At 37.4% G+C, this 20,031-nt stretch overlaps 1 protein-coding gene across 2 annotated transcripts in view; it reads left to right on the top strand.

Moving 5' to 3' along the window:
* Positions 1 to 506: 506 nt before the first annotated feature.
* Positions 507 to 20,031, top strand: part of slc38a4 (solute carrier family 38 member 4) — a 32,405-nt gene continuing 12,880 nt past the window's right edge. Inside the window, exons 1-11 of one of the 2 annotated variants that reach the window (XM_087786831.1) lie at positions 507 to 638; positions 11,181 to 11,393; positions 12,333 to 12,429; positions 12,512 to 12,627; positions 13,341 to 13,414; positions 13,492 to 13,584; positions 13,948 to 14,029; positions 14,265 to 14,347; positions 15,738 to 15,796; positions 18,517 to 18,777; positions 19,864 to 19,943. In XM_087786831.1, coding sequence (XP_087642957.1) covers positions 11,269 to 11,393; positions 12,333 to 12,429; positions 12,512 to 12,627; positions 13,341 to 13,414; positions 13,492 to 13,584; positions 13,948 to 14,029; positions 14,265 to 14,347; positions 15,738 to 15,796; positions 18,517 to 18,777; positions 19,864 to 19,943 — 1,070 coding nt within the window. In that variant the 5' untranslated portion in view covers positions 507 to 638; positions 11,181 to 11,268. Of the gene's footprint in view, positions 639 to 8,305; positions 8,403 to 11,180; positions 11,394 to 12,332; positions 12,430 to 12,511; positions 12,628 to 13,340; positions 13,415 to 13,491; positions 13,585 to 13,947; positions 14,030 to 14,264; positions 14,348 to 15,737; positions 15,797 to 18,516; positions 18,778 to 19,863; positions 19,944 to 20,031 lie in introns of those variants that run through there. The other variant, XM_087786833.1, reaches the window with a different exon arrangement.

Below are 20,031 nucleotides of genomic sequence, written 5' to 3'. Positions count from 1 at the left end.
AAAGTGAGTTAATGTTTGTTTGTTAATGTTATGTGATCCTTTTTTGAGTTACATTTTAGATTTAACAAGAAAAATGCAATTTGATTTGTTGTGTTTTCCTCATGAAACACAATGGACACAACAGTTGACTATCCTTACGTCATAATAACAATGACATTACTCGTAAATCCTTTTTTGTCCAATACTGGTACTTGCCCTTTAAGTTGTAAACATCCATGTTGGGAGTGTTTCTAATATCCCCCCCTACAACGTGGACGGTTGGAATGTAAACAAAGGATCCATGGAATCCCTTGTTTCAGATGAAACAAACAACGTGTTGCATAAACAAAAACCCACATTTTAGATCATAGTTAAATTTGTATTCGGGGACCTCGTGGGTCGCGGCAAAAAAAAAGTGGAGGCTCAGACTTGCAGGGGGCGTTTTTTTTTTTTATTGTGGAAATGGTGAAAGTGGGTGATGTGGGACCCCCCAGCATGGACTGACGGTGTAACACGACACTCGAGGGCCAGCCATCATCACATGGCAGATGGAAATTTCCACTCCTCGCTTGTTAAATGGGAAGGGTCTCCATCTCTCGCGTCCACTAGTGCGCCTCCTCGCCCACCGACACACACACACCGCTGCGATCCAGCTCTAGGTAAGACCCTCGAGGACCCCTTTAAGCCTATGGCACATGCAAATCTACTGTTTATTTATATGTCGGTTGGTGACGTTAGGGACAGAAAGGAGTCGCTGCCAAAGTGTTGCGCTCCTGCAGGGTGGAGCCTTGAGTCAACATAAAGCGCCAAACACGCGTCTTTATTGACGCTCGATCGCACGTTCCACGCCTAAATCTTAAGACAATAGCGCCAATAAACCGTCTTGCACAATACCTGGATCTTTAAGCGGGCGATTAACGCGTTAAAAAAAAACGGTTTTTTTTTTTTGACGCTTCCTTGAATGAATGCATGTTTTTTTTAATGATGTTTTCCTTTAAATCTTTTTTAATACTAAGGTGGTTTGTTGGAGTTTGTGTGTGTTGGTCCTGTTTTAAAGGAGCTGGATTTCTTGCGGCCACTCGAGGTGGCCCCTTTCCTGTGCGTTCTTGCCAGAAAAACTTCTGTATGTTGAGCAGAAACACACCCTTAACATATACAACAGACCGAATGCACACAAAGAACAGATTCATAAGAGGAAAAATGGCTTGAATCTTTTTTTTTTCTTTTCTGCTGAGTTCACTGTCTTATGTTTTCTCAGGAAAACTGTTGAAGTGTCAAGTATCAGTCTTTTTTCTTTTCTTTTTTTTTAGAAAGAAGTTGTGCATGTGTTTTTTTTCCTCACTAGAATAGAGTTCATGACATGTTATTGTTGTCTTTTAAATAAAGTTACTTCAGAAGTGAAAATAATACATTCTGACGGAAATCGGAGCATGTTACTATGTTAGCGCTAAATCTATCACAAGAAAATGAATCTTGTTACTGTGAAAACAGAGTAAAATACAAAACATTTACAAACGTAAAGGCAATAATTTGGTTTTCTCAGTGGTCTTGTATCTATAGTCAATGTTGTGACGACTCATAGAAGTGACCAATCAAATATTATGTAACATTCTATTTATATTTTCAATGTTGAAATAAACAATGTCAAGTTGAAACTTGAATTTACTTCTTCTAGCAGCAAGTGACAGAACTGTCTCAAGTCTTTCTAAACCTGGTCGTTTGAGATTCGTCTTAACGTTGATTGAAAGGCTGGATTTCAAACCTGACTTTAATATAGAAACTGATGATTAAATCCTAAATCATGATGATCTTTGACCTCATGTCCAACACTATACGGTACACGTTTGCTACGGTAGATGAGGTGTTACGTCAGCACAGGTCTAAAGCGCCTCTCGACAGGCCGGAGCACGGCTCAGGACCCCCACTCCTCCGTGGCTGAAGGAGGACGTGAATAGCACATATAGGTCAGACCCCACTGGGGGCCGCAGGGTTGAGGTGCTCCTGGTGTCGGCTGATGTAACTCGTCGTGTGAGTGAGCAAATGAGTTTCAAGTTTGATGCCAAGTCCACTTTAAAGGAGAGGCTTTCAAGGATGTAAAGACTAGGTCGTGTCTCAGAAGGGGGGCGGGGGGACACCTCTGGATGTTATCCAAAACTTTGTCAACAAGTGAAATTGAAATTTTTGATGGCCGGGTGTCACAGAACGCCAACGCAGGGCTATGTTTACATTCTGCATTACTTAACACATGTCTCATGTTCACATCGATCGACACGTCCACTCTCCCAAAATGACCTTCAGTAGTTTATGAATCAAAGCTGATGGTATTAGGAAATATTCCCCCCTTTTCTCTTCCTGACCAAGCACATGGTGGTCCCGGGTCAAAGGTCACCTGGGGGGGGGGGGGCACAGCGTCCTGTCTAGGACCCTGAACACGATCGTATGTTTGACAACACAGCAGCTTGAGCGCATTGTTCGAGCCACAAAACACTTTACAACCGCGGTGGCTCCAAGGTTCTCCGAAGCTGTCACATTCATTTCATCGTTCATTACTGATGAACGGGTTCAAGTGAATGATTAGGAATAATGTCCATAGATCGGCCCTCACAGAGACTCCTTGCTAACTAAACCATTGTTTTGGTTATAGTTGTTTGATTTTATGGTGTTTTATTAGCGGTTGACTTAATATATCATGTGGTATATTAGACTAAATTGTGTATGATTTGCTGCACAAATGGCTGATGCATTTAACATCACTTAATATGTATGTCTTAAAGAATAATAGTTTGTGTTGGATGGATTAACTTGAATTAATAGTATTGTTCAAAATCTATTTTAAATAATACAAAATAAATCCCAATATAATTTTAATTCAACATAACACTGGAATTACAGACTTTTGAAAATAGTTATGCTTAATTTACACTGCCTATCTATATGTTTGTTTGGAGGTTAACGAAAAGTAACAAAAGGGTAATGATTGGACTGCTGGTGACCCCACGTCTGGTCTTGACAGACATCGGCCATAGCAGTCCTCAAGTGAGCAACTGAAGGGACGTACATCTTCACCAAACTGGCTCAATGAGGTAGCTTCCCACCATCAAACATTCAAACCTTCAAACTTACTCAAGCTACAAAGAGACTGAGGTCATTTGTATATTTGAACTTGAGTAAACTTTGGAGTGTAAACATTTCTATTAATGTCATAGCCCCGATATCATTCTAAAAAAGTAAGTATTTGATGTTACCTAACAAAATGTTAAAGCAAATCTAATGACTACATAAAAGAGTAAGGATAAGAACACTTCCTAAAATGTACTTCCACTCAACAATAATAAAGTTATTTTTGGATTTAGCTGGTTCTGAATTATCATTATATTTATGCATTGGAAGCAATCAAGAAAGTGTTGAGAATAAAAGTCGACGTTTTTCGCAAATGTTTTTATTCTGTTATCTGTTAACAAAACAAGCTTTAAGGGGTTGGCTTGTAAACGTGCTTGTTTTGAATTCACGATTTTATGAATGTATGTAAAAGTCTTCACGTGCTGTTGATCGAACGTACTTCTCCGTCAGTCCAAGTCAAGGTCAAAATCTGTTTGAGTAGAATAATTGTTCACCCTCAAGCTCGACAGCGATGTCATCACAGCACACATGAAGATCGATACCGACTGATAAGATGGAGCAAGTTCATAAACAAGGTCCAGGCACACCAGGCTTGTGTACAAAAGGCCACTATTGCTTTTACTTAAGGTCACCGATTTGCACTGCAGTGATGTCAGAGCTTTTGTCAATTTGTTGTTGAGAGAGGATTCAAACATTCTTCTTTTGATGTTGCTTGTTTTGCTTGACGTTGTTAAGGCAGATGATTTAACTGGCATGGATTTGAAACATAATGTCTGACTCTGTGTCACCAAACAAGCCGTACAGAGTAAGCAGATACTCTACCTAGAAAAACACTGGTATGATGCAAACCTTGTCAAGCAGCTCAGTTGATTTATAAATCACAGCATTAGAAATCGATATTGATGCTGTATAGCACAGGAAGCGGTTCTGACTGAAAACAACACCGCTTTAAAGTAGTGTTGTTTCATTTTTGCCATGTCTATTGACTGTTTTAATCATTGACTCAATGATTAATTGGTTGACAATTAAAATCTAAAATTGTTTTAAACATTTATTTAATCATTTAATATAAGATAATGGCAAGTTTAAGATTTGAAATATGTTAAAATCTAGTTTAAACATAAGCAGATTGTTTAATGTTATTAAGTTTCATGAGAGGTGTTGTGAACACGACAGGTATGATTTAATTTTTAAATATTTGGAGTGATTTTATTTTATTCAGAAATTCATATCTTTCATCTTGTGGATTAATATTGGCAAAACGCAATGGTTTTAAGACTTAACTATATCAAAAGATGTCGCGTTACAATGCAACACTATATTTTTGGTGGTCAAATTGGTAAAACAGTAAAACAAACTAGTCTTATTTGTAAGTTGTTTTCCAGTTCATCATTATTATATATAATCAAACATTTTATATATAATCTAACATGCTTTTAAATTCAGATGTTTGTGCAATACTATAAACTGTGGATAAGTGTTGATATGATTTTCATGTCACTGCATTAAAGTATATGTGTAGAGCCATAATTATTATATTATATATATGATATGAATGTTTGTGACATATATTTACTTTTATTGTTTTTTATAAGTTTAAACTGTTCTGTTTACAGATGTACTATTTAAAAACATCTACCAATGTATAACTTGTTCTCTGTCCCCACTTACTACAACAAATGAGGGCTTTGTTCCCGGTTTTCAAAATCCTAACTTAGGATCTGTGTCTCACCACAGTCAACATGTTCGAGGCATAATAGCCACAACACTACATATAAATATCACATTCAAAACAAAAACCTGCGTTACACTAACGACAAATAAATACTCCAGCTGTCCCCTCCACAAACACCACGTATGCAGACAAGAGAGCAACGAGTTCAGCTACTGTCGAGCATGAACTCCAATATTTGTCAAACTCGGCAGGCAAGCTTTTGTGGTTCCAACAAAATGTCTGGATATTCATATTTCTTAGTCGTCGGGCCTCAAATGACTAGGTCTCAAATCTAAGCAGTGGAAGAAGATTTTCGGTTCCAACATCAACATCATGAAAGCCAGATGACAATAGAAGACTTATTTGTGCTTAAAGGTGGTAAAAGGAATTGTGTCAGTGTGTCAACAAATTAATTCCACAGATGTCCTGAATTATTAATACATAACCATGTGTTTAGATCTAATGTGAAGACAAGACTTCTTATCATGTCATATGTAACAGACAGATGTATTGTCTGTGTGGAACTGATGCTTTGTGGAAACATGACAGACAATTTTTTAACAAAGAAAAACTGATTATGATGTCACATGATGGATTACATCATGAAGCATTCACGATGTTGTGTTGGTTTTTTCATGCAAGGACAGGAATAGCAGTTTTATATGGCCTGTGAAATTCCTAAAAGAGGCCTATGACTTTCCACACAACACGCTGTTGAGCTTCTTGGTGTGAATGGATACTTAAGGACACCAGTTCTGACCTAAACTGACAAACAAAAGTTTTTAAAGTCGTGTTTTCCATTTTTAAATTTTTGTGTCAGAACTGAAAGTCCAGACAAAGATAGAAAACCGCAGGGTATGATTAGTGAATGAGCAAATGAGAGAGAATAGTCTCATGCAGCTGATCCGGTTATGATCGACTAATCGATTGCCTTCGCAGTATTTAAAAAAACATGTTCATCTTTAGTTGATTCTGTCATATACTTCATGTCCAGCATTGAGTTGAGGCTTTTGATTGATGGATCAATCAAAATCTTTGTCTGTTTTAATGCAATAATAATAATTCAAATTTGCTCGGACTGAAAAAGAAAGTGAGAAAAAAAATACAGCTGTATGCTCTGTTTATGTGGCAACCAGTAGAATCTCAAATATGTTTAGCTAGTTCTTATCTTGGCCACAGTAATTCTTGGAGAGTCTGGCCAGTTAAAAGGAGAAAACACCAGCCGCAGAACTTTCGTCTGTTGGACCTTCTTACATTTGTGTCCTGGACTTCTATTGCTGACCTGAGGTCATAGCCATCAAGACGAGCTATCACCCCCAGTGCCTGTTAAGTTCATCATGGGATTGGCTCAGAAACAGCTTTCCAGTCGCAGATGATTGGCCGAGAAAGTGTGTGAAACCACACACAAACTTCAAGAAGTCAAGGACTGAGATTTGAGGAATGCCCCTGCAGCATTGGAGAGGACCATAGCCCACGGTGGCATTCACAACAGTTTGAACAGAGATGTCTTGCATGAGACGAACATTCCTGGTGTCGGCCTAGTTAAGTTGTTTTTAATTCTTCACATTGTAAACATTGTAGGCCTCATTTCCTATAGTCACCTTTGTCTTTCATTGGCTGGAATAAAGTGAAATTATATTCAGTATGTTGGATTCATAATTGGGGTGTTAAAAATATCGGTGGGAGATATATATCCCGATGTTATTTCCACGATACTGTAACGATATTTGACAGCACTGTACTTTATTTTATTTCAATTTTGGCTTTCAAATCACATTTTATGTGTGACCAAAGTTCTGTTATAGTTTATAGTTTAATTAACATGAAGATATTCCTGCTTTCTTCATTTTTGGGTTGGAATTAAACTTCGGTCGCTAAAAGGCAGCAGTTATTAAATCCTCCAAAGCTAAAAGAACATTGCTGTGAGATCACCAGCCATGACTGAGGACAAGAGGATACAGTCGACTCTAGATGTATGGACATATTTTGTTTTTGGAAAGAAATTAAAGCAGTTGCGACTTAGTCAAGAGTCATGTGGTCTGTAAATTCTGCAACACCAGAGTCAAGTACTCGACAATACTAGAAATATATCATTGTATACAGTATCGCAATATATCGCATAATTGCCCCTGTATCGCGATATATATCGTATCGCCAGATTCTTGCCGATACACACCCCTAATTTACAATACTGAAAAGACGCTTTAGCAAGAGAAAACATACAAAACACAACAGAATATATATCCATAATAACCTTACAGTTGGCCAGAAATAGGACATGCAACATAGTAATAAGGAAGCCATATACTGGCTGTTGATTGTTTTTTATGATTGAAATAAAAATAAAAATTAATTTAATCAATTTTTAGCCTCTGAGCACCAAGAGGAGCTTGAATTTTCCAACGACGTAGATGAGTTGGTAAAGGTGCTCATTCATCCAGGTCACAGGTGTCAAACCGGTCCATAAAAGAGCCGAGACCGTGCAGGTTTTGGATCCAACCAGTCAAACACATAAAGTTAAACCAATCAGGCGTTTGAAGACAGTAATGAATGAATTGTCAGTCAGGTTGCTTGTTTAAGCCGACACCTGATTCGTTAACTCATGTGTGCTTGACCGGTTGGAACAAAAACCTGCACCCTTTTCTGGACCAGATTGGCACCCCTGTCTTAGAGGTTCCAAAGCAAAGGAATTAGACAGTGTAGAGTTTTGGGAAGAACGTATCCAGGAGGATTCTTTAGTAATAAGTTAGGAGTCGGTCTTCACTTCAATTCAGTGTTTTCAGCTGACTAGGAAGTCTCTAATGAATGGCTGTACGTGTGATTAGTTTGTAGTCATACGATCAGAATCAGTGCAAATCCACCGTTCTGTTTGTTCAGAGATGAGTTGTGTTTGTGTTCTTCAGTGTGTCGACATTTCAAAGAGATAAAAAGAGCGTAGTCAGATAAAAAAAAAAAAGAGGCACATGTCTGAAATGTTCCTGACCTCTGGCCAAGGCAAAATCCTACGATCTGCATTTGATTGGTCTCGCCCAAGCACAGCCTCCCTCCATGTTTCCCTCCATGCAGCTGGTCAACCATGTGAGGTTGACGAACATGTGCAAGCAAATGTGTTGTCTCGTGCGTGCCATGATTCTCGGGGAGGTGTTTGATCATGTGACTTCATCTTTGTGGGGGGGGTTGTTGCTATTTAAGAGTTGGATTCTCTCACTCTTCTGCTAGATTTCTACAAAAAAAACTGCATGGTTTTAATCTTCCCTCTTTTTTGTCTGTTCATTTTGCAAGTTTATTTATTTATATTATTTATCACTCTTAATTAATTTGTAATATTTTTGTTAAATTGAATAATGATTTTTTTTTTTAAGTTTTTGAAGTCTTCTCGTTCTACTATCTGTATGGTGATGTTACAGGAGGAGCTGTTGTAGTCCGCAACGACACTCATTGGTTGAACAAGGTCCTCCTCCCTCCCCTTTATAAACGGAATTTGTTACCTGAGTTTTAAAAGCTTCATCGTCTCCAACCGCCTGGAGCTCTCTGTCTTCTTTGAGAACCTCCCAGGAACATAACGAAACACCAGTCAGGAATCTGAAGAGTGAGTATTGATTTAAGGGATGAAAAACTTTTCTTTAGAAACTTTGGTTTGTGTTCTTTTTTACTAATCGTATGCAGTGCAAGGTTTCTTCTCAGAAGTAGGATGTGCATAGTGCTCCAGTGCAGTGGCTTAAATCATGCAATAACGCATCTCCGTGTACAAATATAGAAGGAAAATATCAACAGCATTTTGTTTAAACGAAAACACATTGAATACATGTCTGCACTTAACTTGTTAATCTATGGCTCTATTTGTTTTGATATTAAAAAGACAATGAACTAACTAAAATGACTATTGTCAATTAAAATGCAACTTGACTTTTAAAACCAATTCTCAATTTAATTTAAAGTTTTTTTATATTTATATTATATATATTTTGGACAGTTAGCTGCAAATTCCATCAATAAATACATGTGCAAAATAATCTGTGTTGTCAATACAGTATATGGTGTTTCTTCATTCATTAGTTAATATAGTGGCTTAGCCTTACTTGTAGATTTTGGCAACACATTTTTGTCATAATATAAAGAAGATTTAAACATTTTAAGTTGCTTTAACATCTTGTTTTATCTCTCATCAATGTGGATTTTGCTTTGTGGAGCCATAAGGGAAAATCGTATGTATTCAAACTCCCAAGTTCATAATCTCCATTTATCTATTTGAAAGATGCTTTACATTGCATTTTTAGGGGATATTTGATACATGCGCTGAGGTCTGGTGTTAAAGCGCTCTTTTGAGCAGAGAAGATATCCGGAGAACTCATTGAGACAGATTAATCCTCTTGGTCTTGAGCAGTGAGGATTTGCTCTTATGGAAATTGTCAGCGAGAGATTAGGTGAAGCGAAGTGTGTAATGAGTTGGTTAAGTGTAATGTACCCCGTTAATCCCCGACAGTAAAGCGAAGAAGGCTGTGACTTGTGGAATACTGGTGCAAGATCCCCGAGAGTACTAAATAAGTCGTGGCCTGGAGGGTGGAGCTACACATAGTATTGAAATGTTTTTCAAAGACTCAGAATATAGAACAGAATATCCATGATCCTCTGGGACATGTGATGACATTGTTAAATAGACGTAAGCCTATTACTTACTTACTATAACAAAACGTCCGAATCATATAAGCGTTATTAAGAAAGCCGAAGTCAAATTAAGACACTCCTTTAAAAATGGTTGTTAAATTAGATTAATTAACTGACGATTTCTCCTTCTACACACAGTAAGTTAAATGTAAACTCTCAATTGGTTGTTTTTTTGTTCACCGTTTGTGTTTCCCTTGTCGTAAATCCAGCACAAATGGTTCATGTGGAATGCTAAAAATTGGAGTGAGAAATGTGAGAGCTTGCACATAATTTAAAGCGTGAAGCCTAAAGCGTAAACGTAAACATAACTTAAGTGTGTGAGGAAATAGTTCGTTGTTGTTTTTTTCACGTGTGAAACCTGTCAGTTGACACCACGCTGATTTCCTTGACAATAGCAATGAAGCTTTTAATGAAACTCAAACCCTGACCCTATCTGTACCTAAAAATCAATCCCATTAAAAGCCAGGTGTGATCCATCTTACCTGAGATAAATAAAACAAAGTAAAAACTATATAAATATATCATGTTGTTGGACATTCAAATGACTACGAAACAAATTTGTAAAATATAGTTATTATGGTAAATCTTTCATGAACTATAGAATTCACTTCCTTTTTTTATGTTTCTGTTGTAAATGTTCATTTTGTGCTGACAAACTTAATTACCATTGGAACGATCTTTCAAGCTGGCTCGACCAGTTCTCACAGAAGTTTCTAATAGATCTCAAAGAAAAGGAAAGGAGTTGTCTAAACTTTGTCAACTGCCCATTGTTACTTAAACTTAAACTTTAAGTAATAACTTAATTCCCGCCACTCAAATATATTATTACGACCAAATATTAGTTGAACATTTGGTTTCGTAGTTTTCATCTGTAACTGTATCTCCAGGTATGTTGGTTACATAATACTTTTTTAAATGCGTGCTCGCTTGTTTTCGGCACATGACTATATTTAACTGGGAACACAGAGCAAACATGGCACTTGGAGTCTGGCCTTTCCCCTTGCTTTCAAAGTTCCACCTAAAATCTAAATCGATAACCAGTAGCATTGTATATTTAAGGTAGATACAGTATCATGTAGTCACATGTCAGTGATATTATGTGAGACATATTGTTCACCATTCAGTTGTGGCTAAGATACCGTCATAAATCACCCTTAAACAAGTGAAGAACAACATTTTTTCTCTTGTACACGCTTTTCTCTTCTAAGAAAACCGCAATTGTGTACTTGTGTGTTTGCGTTTCGCCATGTTCTTACGTCAATGAGAGTTTACCCAAGCATCGCTATGTCCCAAGTGCACTACTGTGCATTCATGGTCACACAGGATCCTTTTACTGCCTTTGACACACACACACACACACACACACACACACACACACACACACACACACACACACACACACACACGTGTATATATATATCAATCTGTGTGTGTGTTTGTTCTCTATGCATCGCTCAACACTGACTTACATAAGAACAAGCTCGACTAATGCTGGATGTTTTCTCAGGTTGATACTCAACCCCCTGAACTCTATACATCCTTGACCTATTTCCATCGTTTGTTTAAGACCGACCCCTCGCATACACTGGCTCGATGTACACTTTTCTCTCCTTCCTGTTCTACCGCAGACATTGCACACACTCTGGTAGTGGGAGTTATTTTACACACACACTCAACCCTTACCGATGCTCTCATCCTGCAGGTCTTGCTGAAAATATCCTGAAAAGAAGAGTTTTTACCACAGAAATCAAAGGACTGTTTCTCCTCCCTGGATATTGTTGCCGTTCACAATGCCAGGAGCCATGGATCGCATGGAGCTGAGCAAAGTGTCCACAGAGGCAGATTATGACAGCACAGACAGCCTGGAGGATCGCTTCGCCAACCCTATTGACTCCGAGAAGGCAACCATCAACAGGTGAGCGTTGAACCTCACGTGTATTTCATACATTTCATAATGGACATGATTTTAATAATAGTTATGAATATTGAAGTGTGGTTGTAAAATGTCCCATAAAACAACACGGACCCTGTTTCGTATGAATTAAAAAAAAAAAAAAACTGTTGATACTAACAAATACCAAAAAATAATTTTGTCCTTTAAATTGCTAGTGATGCTCAAAGCTAAATAGCAATGCTAATCATTTGTAAGCACACTCTCAACAGTAGCTTTGTGAGTAATATCTACATACTTTACCTAATAACAATAATAAAAATCAAAGTTATTCATTTAAAAGAGATGCAAACTGACATGTTGGCTGCTAAAAAGGAAAGTTTCCATCTATGAGTTTTCCAATAATGGAACAAGCCCCATCTTAGTGTGTTGCTAACTGTTAGCATGACTAGCATAATACTGCAATTAGAACTACTTGCAGACAGAAAAGTCAGTCTAAGTCAAAATAAATGTTGATACAAATGACTTACCTCATAACTCATTTAGATTTGGTCATTAGCAGTTCCTTTTTAAACTTCTTGACTCTCTGATAAGTAAAATGTTACTGGCGCGAGCTGTGTGAGCTCCACGTATGTAACCGGAGCACAAGATTCTAGCAATAACAAAGGTCACCGGGTCAAACTACTTCATGCGTCATGACACCCAATAGCTAGTGGTGTGACCAATGTGCACACAATCCTCAAAACAGCATCACAAAATGTCTCTTAATAATTAACCCCTGCGGATCTGAGTATCATGGTTGAGCAAAATGGATATTTGTAAATAACACAACTAAATTAAAATTGCAACTTTTTCATATTTTAACCAGACAATTTAGATTTGCTTAGAATGGTTTTTTTGGGGGTATTTTTTAGAATGTCAATGTGCTAATGTTTTAATAAAATTCACCATTTCTTGTTGCAGCCAATTCATGGATGAGAATGACGATGCAGAAAGCCAGAAGTTTCTGGCAAATGGGATGATGAAGAAGAAGAAATATGAAGAGTACCATGAGGAATATGTAAGAAACTTAAAATATTTATATTTTTTAGCCAGAATTCACTCTTGTAAATGTGTGACTTTATGTTGTTGTTTTCCAACAGCATCCTGGTCATACATCTTTTGGGATGTCTGTGTTCAACTTGAGCAACGCCATCATGGGCAGCGGCATTCTGGGACTGTCTTACGCCATGGCCAACACAGGAATTGTCCTCTTTTTGTGAGTCAAGTTACTTCTAGTCACATTTTCAAAGATAAATACATGTGGCAAATGGGTTTGTGATTTAAACAATCACTGCTAAAGTAAGAATAACACTCATCGTTGGCTTGTATTATATACTAAATGCAACAGTTACATTTTCTGTCTTCTCTGTATTTAACAATAACAAAACATTGCATCAACTCTGTAAAACTATCATGAGGGAAACTTTATATATTGTGATATTTTGTCAATGAAAACAATAATTTTTCCTTTTCTTAGTTGTCACTTCCCCATATTTGCATAAGTTCGTACCTTCCCTTAAAGGGCAACTAACCTAAAAACCCAACTCTCCTGACACACTCACATGTAACAAACATCGAAGTCTTCTTCTCCAAGATGAATTCCCTCATCATGACCATGTTTTGAACTTACTACTTTATAAAGTTCTCCCCCGTCTGAAATCTCAGCGAACGAGAGGTTACGAGAGTCTATTATGATGTCATAATGGTCTTCACTCCTCCTCCAGCCAACTGTAATCACGCTCTGTTGTTTATACAATGAGTCCCTTGGAGGTTTGACACATTCAAATAAACAAAGGCTCCCTGAAGAACACAACACATGGATGTTGAAAATACCAAGAGACAAGCCCGGTCATAAAAATGTCAAATGAAATACATAGCGTAGGAAGGATATCTTTGGTCTGCTACTATATCTCCTGATATATTTTGCAGGATCCTCCTCGTCGGAGTGGCCATCCTCTCGCTGTATTCTGTTCATCTGCTGCTCATGACAGCTAAAGAAGGAGGTTTGTGTGAACGTTATTAAATATGAATTCATAATTAATTTCTATGGTTTTAAGTTAACAATCATTTCTGCTACTAGGTTCCTTGATTTACGAAAAGCTCGGCGAGAGAGCGTTCGGTTGGCCCGGCAAGTTGGCGGCATTTATATCCATAACAATGCAGAACATCGGAGGTGAGGTCACATATAACTGCTCTAGTTTATTATATTGTAAGAGTATAAAACATAAAATGGCGTCCAGCCTGGATGACAGACCAGCTCACGCACTTGTGACAGGTCCCTAATATAGTCATAATAGAGGAGAAGGATTTATAATCATCATGTCATAACATGGACTCCAAGACAGATGTAAGACGATCTCACTTGATGACAAGGAAGGGTTTAAATAAAGAGCAGTGCATGACATCTCTATTAGATATTTATTTTGGGCATTTCCCTTTTGGATGACATTTTTAAAAAAGAATTAAAAAACCACAGTATTTAAAAAGAAAATAGATATATATCTCATTAACTCTTTTTATTTGTGTTATTTTTCAGCCATGTCCAGCTATCTCTTTATCGTTAAATATGAGCTGCCTGAAGTGATCCGGGCCTTTCTGGGCTTAGAGGAAATATCTGGGTAAGTTTTACTTGATTTAAGGATGTACAATAGTGACTCCTGATGCTTTAACTGACTCTGGGTCAATGTCAATTGTTATTTTACTAACACATTTACTATACACACTGTTATTCCATCACTCAAGCATTCAGAATAAGCTGCAACATAACATTTAAGATCAGTGGCCAGAATATTTAAAAATGAGTTTAACACGGCCATTGCGGTATATTTATTAATTTATAATGTGTGTTTTCAGTGAATGGTACATGGACGGGAACTACCTGGTGATATTTGTGTCAATTGGAATCATTCTACCCTTGTCGCTCCTGAAAAATCTTGGTAAGTTTAAACTTCAATCAAGTATTTAATACCAGTTGTTCAATGTTTCAATTCAAAATGTCAGCAACTAAACTTCAAACTAATATATGTGATAAAAAGTCATACATACATGTAAAGTGAGATATCTGAGAAAACTATGATATTGTGAAAAGGGTATTAAAAGCATCTCTTCAGTTGAATTCAAAATCATAGGAAAGACCTGAAAACGTCATCGACAACCTCAACTAGTTGGGAAAGAATAAGTCGGATGTTCTGAAAGTGCAATTTCAAAGAACGTTAAAAGAAAATTAGTTGGAAAACAACAAACAACGTCAGAAGGATTTTACTATTTGGAAACCAGGGTCTCAAAGTCTAGAGGAAGAATGGAGAGCCAGGCAATCCAAGATGCTTGGAGTCCAGCGGGAAGTTTCTTTACTCAGTTGCGGAGACCTTTCATCTATTGGTGTTTTAGGTCCAGATTCAGCATATCTGTCTATCAGGAGATCTTAGAACACGTCAAGGTTCTTCAGCAGATGAGTAACAAGGAGTTGCTGTCTTGTCCAACAGGAGATGGCAATTCTAACACAGTCAAAATCACCAAGACCTTAGCAAAGTACCATTGGCAAACTGAACCTCATAAAGAATCAATGGGTCATTGCCAAGAGAGATCACACCACCGGGTGAGATCCTACATTCAGACAGTAACTCATGCAAATGAGGCCCAAATCAAGTAAATATGCTAGAAATAACTTTTACCGGGGCTGATATTTATCTAATCAAATCCCGTTTTTATTAAATGTAGGTTCAATTCTAATGGTTTTCATCAGGTCTAAGTCCTAATTATCAAATAGTTTTAGTATCATCTGTACTGTTAAAGATTTATCTTCTTAAGCATCACATAATAACTCGCATGATCCTCTTTCTACGAGCTGATGTGGAAACCGGTGCCAACTAAAGAAATGCTGGATATGTGGCCTGAAGCAAAAGTCTACTTTCCTGCCAGTTACCTGAACCTGTTGCTCCCTGACTCACTCTACTCGGGAGACTGTAATCCCACACTGCTATCAAGTCTATAAATAGTCTGCTCCAACACCAGACGTAATTTAAGATTCTTCCCCCACTCGGCTCGTGTCCAACACAGACCCCCATTATGTAAGCAGGTAGACGTTGAGCAACAGGTAGTATTAAATAGAAAGCCTACCCGATTTAGTTGGAGGCCTAAACACCGTTGTTTCGTAACTCAGAAAAGTGCACGTCTTATTTTAGGATTTGGGTCACAACCACGAAAGACACATGACCCACATCCCAGTATAGATGCTGAATTGACACTTGTGTTTGAAAGACAGGCATGGTTGAAGAGTGAGAGTTTTGACGATTGATTTATGATCTTAACGATAGTTATTCTGTGCAGGTTATTTGGGCTACACCAGTGGCTTCTCCCTCACCTGCATGGTCTTCTTCCTGAGTGTGGTAAGTCCTTCTCTATTTATGACAAGCTCGCTTAAGCCCTGGTTCACTTCTTGCAGGTTTATTGACACATTTAAAACTCATACACTCTTTTAATCCTTGGACAATGCAAGGGATACCACAAACACCTTTTTTTTCGGGCTTTTGGGTCACCTTGACCCTGAGATAACACAAGGCTTGAAAAGCATCATTTTTGTTAAGATACCCAAAAAAATTGATAAGAATAAGGTCTAAATAGGGGTCGGCAACCCGCGGCTGGAAATAAGTATTTGTATAAATGTGGGAATTCAGTATTTCAAAGTGTTTTTACAATGATGCATCAGCGCTCTCCTTCACTTTACCTTTAATTTAACAAAAATGTTACTGAAAGACGTAACTTCGCTGATATAAGAACAACATCGGTTCTTCACGATCATCAGCGCAGAACTCTCCCCCTTCCTCACCTGTTGTAGTTTTAAAGGAACAGTAACACGTTCCAGAACAAGCGTTAGTATTTTACTTTTGTTTTTTTGTTATGATTAAAAAAATCTAGACTTGGTGAACTATCATTTCTTTCAGCCTACATAGAAGATATTTTATATTTTTCAGCAAATCAGTCAGGTTATTATAAATTAGGTTAAAATTGATAGCAAATAATTCATTTTGAATGTCCTATTATTTATTTAGTTTTCTGCGATGTTGAAATAATTAAAATAATGATGATGATGATGCAATTATTGTGATGTATATACATACATACTTAGTGCTTTACATAAGAAAATAGTTAAAAATAAACTGCAGTAAATATACAATTTGATAATTATCATTAATTAAAAGTGATATTTCACTTATTTTATACTCACTCTCTATTATTTTTAGAGTAATCTGTTCCTTTTAGAGTTATGGGTAAAAATGTAAGTCAATAGTAATTTAGCAATTGGAGCTCAGTTTTCTTTGTCTTGCAAAAATGACAAACTTAAAAACATATAAATACCTGAATACAGTCTGTAACGTCCATCTTGTATCTCGACATGAGAGATTCAGGCCACTAACAACAAGCCTAAAATATAGACATTTTACATTTTTGGGGAGAACAGTTCCTCATATTTGGATGTTTGTAAGTATATTTTTGGACAAAGTTGAAGATGAGGACCACTGAGTTCAAGTCACTACATTAAAATAAACAAAAGCATTTGTCTATAACTCTAAAAAGGAACAGATTACTCTGAAATAATCCCAACCCTTATTCGACATGAGGGTGAGTGTAAAATGAATGAACTTTGAATTTTAGGTGAACTGATAGAACTTTCATTAAACAAAGTTTTATTTTATAGTTTGTTTATATATACGATAAAGGCAAACAAAGAAGATTGAACATTATATGGAACAATATTTAATTTTAAAATTCAAAAGGATTTTGCGGCTCCCACTTGTAAAGGTTGCCGACCAATGAAATAAATATATGTAATTGCTAAATATACAATATAGATTCAATAAAATATCAACCTGGACTTTCTATAGAGCACAGGCACTTTAAAAGTTTCCTCTGAGTATTTTTGTGTGATGTACTAAGATTGCATTACCATTTAAAAACAAGAGATAGTGTGTTCGCCGCAGGGCGTGGCTTTTGAAGCACAAACATATTAAGCCGTTCGGCCCAACCTAGTCCCATAAACAGCAATTAAACTGTACAATTAGTTGTGCTCGAGTCACCACAAAAATAAATACAAAAAATAACTTCTGTAGTGTATTCAACCTGGTGGGATTCAGTATTCCTTCGGTTAATTCTGCCTCAGTTTGGACCATGCAGAATTTTTCTTTACACATCTTATCGTATAATTCAGCTGATCCTTCTTCCTCCTTTTAACATTTGTCACTGGTGCAAACATCCAGCCATCTGTTCAAAGGGTTTGGTACACACCAGAGACATTTCAGCACAATATCATTTAACTGTTCTCTATCTCCGTACGTAAGAATGAAGGGCTGTTGTTCGAAAAACTATTTTAAAGCAAGTTCTATATGATTAATTCTCGTTGCTACGGCTGTACCAAGGTATGCACAACAACACATTGTGTTGCCATGTGTGGTTGCTGTCATGTTTCAGTACACACAAACTTAAATTGATCCTATGACATTTAATTTACACATAAAAACAGCCTAATATTAACATGTTATTTTCCCTTTTAAGACTATACTTTATTCCGAGGCAGATTTGGTTATAATATAACTATGATCATTTGAGATATCTTCTCAAATCATGTGGTTTAACCCTGAAGGCCCTAAAACAAATGGGTTTGTGGTATCCCTTGTGTTGCTTCTGGGTCAAGGTGGACGACCTCCACCACTGCTAATGTTATTTTGGAAGCCGGGGGGGGTCGTTGTTTTTCGGCCTCCGGGTCACTTTGCACACGTGTTAATGTTCCGGACAGTGTTTTTCTGAGCACAGGGATGAAGTGGTTCGTTGTCCACAAATTCGTTTTGACAAGAATGATTTGTAAAAAAAACCCTCTTTTTTTAAATCCAAGTTGAGGTGTGTCTATTGATAGCTTAAACAAGCTGCTGTTTGCCAGTGAACACACAAACCGAAGGTATTTCGAGTGTTTCACCCTGCCCTGAGGTCACCAGAAATACTTTCTCGCCCTGAAAGTACAGAGACCGGTTGACATGACACTGATTGATTACATAAATGACAGAAGTCTTTACAACAAAAAAAAAAACGTTAAATGAAACCCGTTCTCTTCCAGGTGATCTATAAGAAAACACAGATTCCGTGCCCGCTGTCCCTGCTCAACCAACCAGCGGGCAACCTCAGCATGAACGGCTCCGACATGCCGGGCGTGTTCGCTCTCCGCAACAACTCCGCACAGATGGATTTCTACAGAGCCGACGTTTCGCCGGTGACGCAGAGCAGCTCCGAAGCACACGTGTCCACCAGCATCCATGTCGAGTCGCACGCCGACGACGAGGAGAAGTGCAAACCAAGATACTTCATCTTCAACTCACAGGTGCGGACGTCCAAAAAACAAACACAAAAAAAACATATAGTCATTTAAGTAGTAATTGTTGAAGCATAGGTAAGCAGAAGAAGTGTTGGATAAATAGAAAGGATGTGTATTGTACAGTATGTGTCACGATACAGGGGCAATGATACAATATAACGTATTGCAATATATTGCAATATAAAACAACATATTTCGATATATTCCTGCAGGAACAAACATAGATTCTTGAATCATTAAACATGAAAAATTCAATATGAAGTCACCTTGAGGTGGAGACTTCCTGGATTTATGATGCGCAGTGACAAACCTTGATGCTCAACCAATTAAATTTTAATGTTCATGCATGCATTTCTGAAGAGAAGAAACTGTTGTTGTGGAGGGAGTTTCTGCTTCTAAATAACTATTTTAAATTATTTAATTGCAGGAAAACCATCAAAGTAAACAATTAACAGAGGGATTCTTTTTAAGTTTGACAAGAAGTGAAATGCAAGACGAATCAAGTGAATACTTGCAATGGTTATTAAAAAATTGATACACTGATTCTAAAAACATCACGACATTTAAGTGTATCAATATTTTCTTACACCTCTTAATAAGTAGTTTTATAGATTATGTTTTATGTGTTGTGTACTGGATAGAAGTATTGTTAACCGGCCATTATCCTCGTTAAAATAGTTCCAACAGGACTTCCAAAGTGACCATTATCTGCCATTTGGGTTTGGAATGTCAAGTATTTGTCAAGACATGTTTGCCAGGGGTTGGGTTTTTTAGGGAGTGTTTCCGTTCCAAAGTCAGTAAATCATCAGTTGAAGGGCTCTCAGGGTGGAGCTAGTTCATCCTGACTGTGAGATACATCTACACTTGATGTTTTCTTTAGCTTTGAACCCCTTTGTAATCCTCTTGTGCTTCAAGCTCTCATGATGAATTGCAACTCTTGATCATCAAAAAACGTCTTCATATGTTTGAATTAGATGTTTAAGCATGATCAAACAGTTACTCTATTTTTTTTAAATAGAGATCATTTCTCTTTGTTTTGGTCACTTTTGTTTCCATGGCGTGATATTAATCTTTCTTAACTCTTTCCTCCAGACTGCCTACACGGTGCCGATCCTGGCATTTGCATTCGTCTGCCACCCTGAGGTGCTGCCCATCTACAGCGAGCTGAAGGAGTAAGTGTTTGTGCACATTATCCACGTACAAGGACATTTGAAATTAATATCCTGTCAGTGTGAGATTAACACTGGACATCTGCACTTA

Source organism: Callionymus lyra, chromosome 3 (assembly GCF_982586985.1).
Source record: "Callionymus lyra chromosome 3, fCalLyr1.hap1.1, whole genome shotgun sequence".
Classification (NCBI taxonomy): Eukaryota; Metazoa; Chordata; class Actinopteri; order Syngnathiformes; family Callionymidae; genus Callionymus; species Callionymus lyra.
This window is presented reverse-complemented; position numbering and strand designations above follow the sequence as displayed.